Below are 10,122 nucleotides of genomic sequence, written 5' to 3'. Positions count from 1 at the left end.
TTAATTTAGTTGGAACTTGAAAGTTGGATGGTCTCGCTATTTGGCGTCGCTCATGTGCCTCAGAAGCACCCCCCTAGCTCAGAGGTACGTAGCTACTTCCTGTCATTTACATAAGAGAAATTTTAAGATGGATACAGTTAATACCAGCCTCTTTTTGTGTAATCCAGTGGCTGGTATTATTAATTTTCCATAACTTGTATTAGGTAAAATTAGCACCATGATCTGATTACATCTTCATTACCTTTGTCTTTAGGGATTACATCGCTATTGCCTTCCTTAGTTAGCAGATATGATGTATCTCCGGATACGATATACTAATTTAACACATGATTTGATTACATCATTTTTTACCTTTTTAGGGATTACATCATCATTACCTTCCTTATTGAGCAGGATATGATATGATATATTCCTTATTTAGCACCATGATTTGATTACATCACCATTACTTTTTTTTAATGGATTACATCATATATTACCTTCCTTACTTATACGAATAGAGAAGTCAAATTAACCACACAAACACTACGAAAAAATACATCTTGCCACATTTTGGCATAAGCCGAGTGTTATATCTCGGGTACTCGGCTTAGCCTGTCTTTATGGTCATCTTTCAGGTATTAATATGGGGAAGTAAAAGCAGAATCCACAGTGTGTTTTTGCTTCCATGATATATAAAATGATATATATATCATGTGATCCTTTCGCCTCTTCTTTTCTGAAATAGCTATTGTCGATTTCAACATGACAAGAAATAGCAAAATCTGTGATGTTGCTTATGTTTAATTTTTATATCAAGATTGCAAGATTGTTTTCAATTTTTAGAAATACTGTTGTTAATGTTGGATGCTTGCATTTCCAGCATGAAGATAGCTAATCCACAGTGTGTTATTTAGAAGAATGCTTGCATTTCCTGCTTACTGATAGACAGAGCAGCTAGTTCGTTATTTGGATATAGAGTTTATTTCATATGCAAAGTGCAGCTTTTTTGTGTCCTTAACTCCTTATGTTCACTTCCTAGACTGGAAACTGTCTTGCATGATTGTATTTATCATTCTGCTCTTGTTTTTTTATCCTAACCTATATTTTCTGAAATATATAGAATTGTATGTTCTTGTGTGCTGAAGTGAGTAAAGTTAACTATTTTAAGCTTTGATTCAAGTGCCCAGTTTCTTGCTGTAGGGATGAGATCATGGAAAATGTGAGTAGCTATAAAGCATAAATTAAAGAGAAAACTGTTTGAACAGAGCTGTGTTAAAGGTTCTATGAAGTTTTGTCATGGTTTTTGCAGCTGCCAATGGGTGTTCTTAGTAGATTCTTAGTAAATAATAACATTAGTTTTGCATTTTCTTATGAGTATTATCCAGCTACGAACACATGTTTAAGTGTGATATGTGATCCTATTTCGTTCCTAGAGCCACAAAGGCCTGGTACTAGACAGAAAAGAGGGTGGCCCTTTTCTTCTTAATATAATCTCTATGGTGTGTATGTTTCAAAACAAGAAGCGACTGCTGCCATAGTATTTTTTTTATTACAGTTACGAACTACATCCTGACATTCCCTCTGGTTTTTATTTGCATCATGATGTGATGCTAGGCAATGAGTAGGGCACATAGGATTGGGCAACACACGGTCAGCATCTGTTGCTTCGTCACCTGCAAAAGTGTTAAAGGGGATATATTGGAGTGGGCAAAGAAAAAAAATGGGGCAGAGACCGAATGCCTTCATATGATCTTTTAAATACATGAATATGTTTTAACCTATTTTACTTATTTATCTCAGGTTTTCATCACCTGGTGATTCAGAAGCTGAATGCCGGGGGCAGGCTCGACAAAAGAAAGAAACCAGACAAGCTGCCTCCATGTTTGATAAGGTAGTATCTTGCCTAAGCTGTCTTGATATGCACAAGTTAGTTTGGATGGAAACTTTTCTGGGTGTAGAAACTTTGTTAACGACTTGTGAACAAGACATACATGGATGTTTTAATGTTTTACACCGACTTGCATTTTTGTTGTTGTTGCAATATAGCTTGTAGCTTTAGTGCAGTTTCATTGACTTCCATTATAGCATGCGTTTTAATTACTTGCTACATACCTTAGGAAGAAACAAAATGCTAATTGTTACATATTACTGTACATGGTTACAAATTAAGCTCCCAACCTCAAATTGATGTAGTCTTATCCTTCTGATACTTATTAGAGGAGTGGCTGGGATTAATTTATGCAGTTGATTCCTGATGGTTTTGCTAACATGGCGAATTAGTCAAGAGAAAATTTCGAGCAGAGCAGAATACTTGGACATAACTTGTAAGTCTATGGTTCGTTCTGAGTTTATGTTCGTTGTAGTAGGATTGATATTAGGTGAAGTTGAATTTCACTTATACACATCAAAAGTCTTCACTGCCCAATCCAACAAAGTGCTAATCAATCTTCTTATGACCTGTGAGGTGTTTGTATTAACTCAGCAAGCTAGGCAGTCTGCATAGTTTTGTGTATTATCATTGCACTTGATTTTACAATTTGTTTTTTATTATGTCTTTGTTCAGTATATAAGTTATCCTTGATGAATAAAAGTCACACACAGATGTTGCTTGTCTCTTAATTCCATCTACTAGTAATTAGATGAATTTGACTGAGTATTCTTGGCGGGTCGATATGGAAGTGTGTACCATTTTAGGAATGAATTTGACTGAGTATTCTTGTGTTGCTTTCCTTATTTGCAGAGACAAATGTCGGTGGTTATGATAGAGCGTGCGGAGACAACAACTTTGTTACTCTCCGACATTTATTGTTGGTTGTAGACTTATCCCATTCACTGATCAATTTGCACATATTTTATTGTAGTTGTTTCAAGGACTAAACCTAAGTCGTCACTGCCCCTAAAATCTTCATCAACCCATAGTAATTAAATTCTAATGCCCGATAACTGCAGAATAATCAAAATACTAAGTCCCTAATTAACTAACTCTCATTTTAGCAATCCAATTACTGTGATGGAGTCTTGCCCGATTATCAAACTTTGTATTGATAATAGATGTTAGTTAAATATGAACATATATATTGATAAGAGATCAAGGTACGAAAAGCAATACGTGTGGGAAGCATAAGCATAATCTAGAGAAGAGAAAAATCCATAGATTTCATACCTAGGAACTCGCCTTCCTTCTTGACGCTCCTTGATTACTTCAGGTGCTCCTTGCTGTTTTTACCTCCAGAACTAACTATGTTAGCTGGTAAGCTATCTGTGATGGACGAGGGGTGAGGGGTGAGGGGTGAGGAGGGAGGGGGAGAAGGGAGGCTAGAGGAGGTTCACATATATATGAGGGCGATGCGGCGGAGATTTTTTTTTCCTACTCTTTTCTTTTCCCCTCAATGTACATTTATTTATATATGGGCAACCTTGATTGCCCTGTTTATAACAGATTACATAGAAATACATGTGATACTGAGGATCAATCTACACAACTGTATAGGAATGAATCCTAATCAAATCAATCAGCCATAACTACATGATAATGACATGATTTGCTGTTTAAGAGAGGGAGAGAGGGAGGGATGATTACAGCACGGGCAGAAGAAGGGATGCAGATCTTTAACGTAGCACTACCCACCGTTCTCTCACTCTGGCCATGGCGACAACCTTTCCGGATGCTACATGCTCGTCGTAGGCAACATGGTAATTGTGATCTATCCCGTCACCTGAAGTCACTTACTTGATGAAGATTTGGATTACTTGTTCTTTTCTAACTCGGTTTCGTAATAAATAAGTTCTTCTACATTCCGCTATTTCACGGGACTTTGCAATTGCATGCATTCCCTCAATGAGCCGTGCGAGATGCCGATGGTGGCGTGATGCGGGGCGGCATGCAAGGTCGTGTGATGCGGCAGGCGCGTGGTTGAATTCTGACCGGCTAAGCAATTAGTTGAAGCCATAAGAATTGATGTGCTAGTTAGTTAGTTAGTTTGTTAGTTGCATGCAAGTCTGTTTGCCGTGCATGTGCAGGTGCTGGCCGGGTCATGTGTTAGTGGCCGGTGTGATGTGCATGCAAGTTAGCTAGTGTGGGTCATGCGTGCGTGTGGGACTTAGTGGCCGAATGAGACGGTGTGGAAGAAGAAGAAGAAGGGCAGCTGATCCAAACAGTTGTGTTCTTGTTCTTGTTCTTGTGAGAGGTGGTGTGAGGAAGAAGAAGAAGAAGAAGGGGAGCTGTGGACCTGCTCCAACAACAGTAAACCCAGACATGTGAATGTATTATGTACTGTGCGTACCAAGGATGAAAAAGAAGCTGACCTGGCTGTTTTGCAGGGCGTGTGGTTAACGTCATGACCTCTGGGCCAGAGGCACAACGACCAACGCAGGTACAGGTACAACCAGTTGATGTGCGTCCAGCAGTTCCATACACGGTGCGTACACACTACACACATGCATGTTGAATTCACACTGATGAGCTCACATATTTAACCCTGCTTTATATTAAATATAATGATATGCATGATTATATATATAGATCAAGGACGATGAGCAGAAGGATATCATGCCCGACATGATTGATGCCATCAAAGCACCACTGCGTTCGATTGGTAGCGGAGAGATTAATGTTTCGGCCTATGACACGGCATTGGTCGCCCTTGTCAAGAACCAGGACGGGGGTGAGGGGCCACAATTCCCCTCGAGCATTGATTGGATTGTTCAGAATCAGCTCCCGGATGGTTCCTGGGGTGATAAGCATTTCTTTTTTATCCAAGACCGGATTATCAACACCCTAGCATGTGTTGTGGCGTTGGCGACGTGGAACCTTTACGGTCAAAAGTGTGAGAAAGGTACCCATGTCTATATGTCTGTGATCTTATTGTTTCTTTAGACCAATTGTACGTCTTCATTGTCAATTCATTCAGATATATATCAAGCTGTCATATATATCTTTCATTTGGATTTACTTTTTTTTAAGGTTCTTCTAAGTGCCTTGCTAATGTAGACAGCTGGGCGGTGTTCCTTTGTAGGTATGCATTTTATTAGAGAACATATGTGGAGGTTGGCCGAGGAGACGCCAGATGACTGGACGCTAATAGGCTTTGAGATTACTTTCCCCTCGCTCCTATGCATGGCTAAGGATCTGGATCTGGACATTCCGCATCATGACCCAGCCTTGGAAGCCATATATGCCAAGAGAAACCAAAAGCTCAAGATGTACGCATGTACAGAACCTGCTAATTAAATCTCTCTTTTATATGCATGTTTAACTGGCTTCATGTAACAAACCAATTAATCAGCTCACTCTCTGAAATTGCAGGATTCCCACAACTGTATTGCACGCGGTGCCAACGACTCTGCTTTACAGTGTAGAAGGAATGGTAAACTTGGACTGGAAAAGGTTACTTCAGTTCCGGTGTGCAGATGGTTCATTTCATCAATCACCTGCTGCAACAGCTTATGCTCTCAATCAAACAGGCGACCCAAGAAGCCTCAAGTTCCTTGACAGAATCATCAAGATCTATGACGGGGGAGGTAAAAACCCTGCTTCGGCTAGCATTGAATCGCACCCATATGCATGCATGTATGTATGTTGTTGCCTAGGGGTATATGGTAGGTACCCTTCGTCGGTCCAACTCTCTATAGTTCAACTTAATGAACACGAAATGTGAAATCGGAATGTCCCCTAAAGGTTACCCATTTGGGCAGACCTGTCTCCTAAAGACTTGTTTTGAGTCAACTACTCCCTCCCTCCCACAATATAAGATCGTTTTGCAAGCTATGTTGCCTCGGGAGTATCTCCTAAAGACTGAATTTCCAACATTTATATTTCAGCGCCCTGTGTCCACCCTGTCGATTTGTTCGAGCGCTTATGGGCGGTGGACCGGTTGATGCGTCTGGGCATATCGCGACACTTCACAAGTGAAATTGACCAGTGCTTAGATTATGCTTACAGGTAACACATACTGTCAAGCTATTTATTCATTCTAGCTTAGCCCTACTCCTTGCATTCTATTTCTGAGATGTTTTTATGTAGGAAGCTAAACACGAGCGAATTTCATGGTCTGTGTTATACTTGAACAGGCACTGGACAGAACACGGACTGAGCCACTCAGGACCTTGCCCAACTAAGGATATTGATGATACCGCCATGGGTTTTCGCCTCCTCCGTTTGCATGGCTACTTTGTCTCTCCATGTAATTTGACTAGTAATTATTTGCCAAACAATGAAATACACATTTTCATATACTTTACTGAGGAGTTTGATCATGTACGTGCATGACTGCACTAATGAACACATGCAGGCGTGTTTAAGAAGTTCGAAAAGGACGGCGAATTTGTCTGCTACCCAGGGCAGTCCAACCAATCCGTCTCTGCCATGTACAACACATACCGTGCCGCCCAGATCGTGTTTCCAGCTGACGAGGAAGACATTCTTGGGCGGGCCGAGCTCTATTGCCGCACATTCCTCCAAGAGAAGCGAGCCTCCAACAAACTGAGTGACAAATGGGTCATTTCCAAGGACTTGCCGGGCGAGGTATGTATTGTATGCCCAATAAATTCAGGCCCGACGAACACCCTCAAATGTCATAGTAATTCACATATACTGGTCTCCTTGTTGTGGGTGATTTCATAGACTAGTATCATAGTGCATGATATCATTTTAGTTACTTTCTTATTGTATATAGTATCATAATCTAGTATCATAATGCCACCTTATTTACTAATTTGGCAAATATCAATATAAACTTATGTACAAATTTTGTTTAGTACTCCCTCCCTACCATAATATGCTTATATATTTGATGTACTATGATGTTATGTTGTGGGACGGAGGTAGTATTAAACTTTGTGCTATGATACTTTATCATATCATGATACTACTATTACCTCTCTTGTCCTATAGTACCACATAATTTTTCTTCTTCTTATGTGACAATTCATGGTACCCTTATGATCCTTGCACATTGGGAGGTCTTAGCTGATACATGCTTTTGTTGATGTTGTAATGCTAACAGGTAGAGTACGCACTAAACTTACCCTGGAGAGCAAGTTTGCCACGGATCGAAACGAGGTTCTATCTGGAGCAGTATGGAGGCAGCAACGATGTGTGGATTGGGAAGGTCCTCTACAGGTAAATAAACCCTGACATTGTATACCTAATTAATTCACATATACTTCCTCCGTTCTTAAATACTTCCTCTGTCCCAAAATAACTGTCTCAACTTTGTACTAGATCTAGTACAAATTTGTACTAAGCTCAAGACACTTATTTTGAGACGAAGGGGGTATAAGTCTTTCTAGAGTTTTCACTAATGGACTACATACGGATGTATATAGACATACTTTAGATTATAGATTCATTCATTTTGCTCCGTACGTAGACACCTAATGAAATATCTTAAAAGACTTATATTTAGGTACGGAGGGAGTAAGTTTTTTGGCAGCGGAACATCTTGCATCCCTTTTAGTCATAAGTTTTAGCTGGGCGTAAGAGTGTAAACAAGGAAGAAAATATTTGTGTGAATACCATGGACCAAAAATTGCATCCATGGATTTACGCTACTCATGCGATACGTTTTGGAATTTGTTTGAGTTGGATGTATGGTCAAGGTGCTCCAAGCCAAACTTATTGATCATTGTTTCGTTTGTGTGCTCTTGTCATGAAAGACAAAAATGTCACAATTTGATGAAATCATGAACAACAGCACAACCATGTTAAAACTTGGACTTAAGACAAAATCTAGATGTACACTTATTCGCGGACGAAGGGAGTATAGTTGACATGCTACATATCTTATCGCTAGGAATGGCATAACACTGGTTCTCACAAGGAATGGCATAACTTCAAAACACACTTTACCCTTTTTAGGTACCCCGAAGTAGTTTTTTTGTGACGTAGTTGACATGCTACATATCTTATCGCGAATGCTAGAAACCTTTCAGGATGCCTCTGTTCTGCAACGATCTGTATCTCAAGGCAGCCAAAGCTGATTTCACCAATTTCCAAAGAATGTGCCGACTTGAGTGGTGTGGCCTCAAAAGGTGAGCCTGCCAATTTCGCAATATCAGGAATTTGTATGGATGACTAGTATGTAAAAGCTAGATTCTCACTCCTGTGATCTTTTACGTATGTATAAACAGGTGGCATGACAGGAATAATCTGCAAATGTATGGCGTGTCTCCAAATAGCGCGTTGAGAGCTTATTTCTTAGCTGCAGCAAACATCTTCGAACCAGAGCGAGCAGCTGAGCGTCTGGGATGGGCTCGAACAGCGATTCTTACCGAGGCTGTCTCCTCAAACATTCAAGACAATGGTTCAGATATGATACATTGGCCAACTAGTGAAGTCGCTCGCGACCACCACAAGAATCTCTCAAGGTTCTGTGTGGCAAACTTCTTTCTTCCCTTTCTTGTAAAGGATACTAGTTTTGATCACAGAGATCAACATAGCTTCTGCGCGCATGCAGGGGAGCAAACAATACGACAAACGACATACTACGCATTGTTGATGAGCTTATCATGGAGTTGGGGCGATTCGGTGATGCTGCAGATAATCTGCGCCGAGCTGTAAAATACTCTTCACGTTAAATCTTTACCATGAAATGGGTGAAAAACTGTGATCTAATAACTCCTTTGGCAACTGCAGTGGAAGGATTGGCTCATGTCATGGGCGGCAAGTGACATAAATGAATCCTATGAATGGAGCACAGCATTGTTGTTGGTTCGCACGGTCGAGGTCTGCTCTGGAAGGTATGATTCCACCAAGCAAAAGATGAACATTTCTGAGTATACCCAGCTGGAGCAGCTCACCTCTTCCATATGCCGCAAACTTGCCCAGGTTTGTAACAACAATTCTACATACATACATATATATGCACTGTAAACACATGTATTAAAAAAGAATGTTTATCAATGATTCAAGCAGTGTGGGCAAGAAATGGAGAACATTGAAGAAATAGACCGACAGGCGGGTTTGGAGATGCGAGAACTAGCTGAGCACGTCCTTCAGAGCTGCAATGGCATCAGCAGATTGACCAAGCAAACTTTTCTCCATGTTGTGAAGAGCTTCTACTACGCTGCCCTTTGCTCACACGACACAATTGATCACCACATCTTCAAGGTCATACTGGAAGATGTCATTTAGAGCATTTGTATTAAGAATTGTGTTTCTGTAACAAGTCCTTATTTATTAGGCAGGGAAATAAGCTCCGCCATATTATCCTGCGGAGTGTTGAAACCCTAGCTTTGTTACCATAGTCGGTGCTTTTCTGGACTGGCATGAACTGACATTATCTGCTACAAACATGAAGTTCTAAGAAATGTTCGTACCGTTGATGAAGCATATGTTTGGTTGCCACGGGCAAGAAAGGGAATGATGAGCTTGAGCCTATTTGTAAGAAATTTTGCAATGACCTGTATTGGATAAAGGAGTAGGGTAGAGGCCGCAAAGGGGATGATGGGCATCAATTTATTGCAGTTGCGGCGAAGGAGTAGGGTAGAAGCGGCTGATGTCAAATTTCCTAGTGTCAATGATATCATAGAAGTAGTCCTTGAGAGTAGAGGTTTCCAGTGAGCGATCATGAAAGTCCGCGCCTTGGAAGTGGAGAGGGGTGATAGTATTATTCCGAAAGCGTATGGAGGTCGAAGCATGTTCATTTGTGTGTGTGTGTGTGTTGTTTCAAGAGCAGAGCAAGTTCTCTGGTGGCTCCTTGTAAGGATCTGATGGCCACTGGTCGGAGATTAAATACAGCGCGGGAAAGAGGGCAAAACCGCCTCTTTTAAATCAACAAAAGTTATAACTGGTTTAGAGAAACTAATTATTAATTGGGCCGGTCATCTGCAACAGGCCGACGCTCTAAGACGAAGCAGCTGCATTTTAGAGGTTGGGCCAGAGCGCATGTAGTCCCAAGCGAGGCAGCGGCCCGTCGGTTTGGAGCCAAGCAATGTTGGAAATTTGCAAACAGGTTGGGCTTTCGGTCCAGGCACATTCAAATCTGAATTGGTGGGAACACTTGATGTGGATGATTAGTGGGACATGATCAGATGTGCATCTTGTAAGAGAGGATAGTGCGGTTAAGGCCTTAAAGGGTACAACGTGTTCCGAGCTAGAATGAAGAATGCATGATCAATTCTTTCCAACATGGGGTCCTC

General features: G+C 40.9%; 1 protein-coding gene across 1 annotated transcript; it reads left to right on the top strand.

Moving 5' to 3' along the window:
• The first annotated feature begins 4,319 nt into the window (after nt 1-4,319).
• On the top strand, nt 4,320-9,115 carry LOC123430449 (syn-copalyl diphosphate synthase-like). The gene is made up of 13 exons (XM_045114320.1): nt 4,320-4,400; nt 4,505-4,817; nt 4,998-5,184; nt 5,288-5,502; nt 5,803-5,923; nt 6,052-6,164; nt 6,273-6,505; nt 6,987-7,102; nt 7,915-8,013; nt 8,113-8,296; nt 8,449-8,538; nt 8,618-8,809; nt 8,894-9,115. The coding sequence occupies exons 1-13, from the start codon at nt 4,320-4,322 to the stop codon at nt 9,113-9,115; spliced, it is 2,166 nt and encodes a 721-aa protein (XP_044970255.1).
• The last annotated feature ends 1,007 nt before the right edge of the window (nt 9,116-10,122 follow it).

The sequence above is a fragment of the Hordeum vulgare genome, chromosome 2H (assembly GCF_904849725.1).
Source record: "Hordeum vulgare subsp. vulgare chromosome 2H, MorexV3_pseudomolecules_assembly, whole genome shotgun sequence".
In the NCBI taxonomy this organism is placed as follows: domain Eukaryota; kingdom Viridiplantae; phylum Streptophyta; class Magnoliopsida; order Poales; family Poaceae; genus Hordeum; species Hordeum vulgare.
The sequence above is the reverse complement of the archived record's forward strand: the minus strand, read 5'-3'. Positions and strand labels throughout refer to the sequence as shown.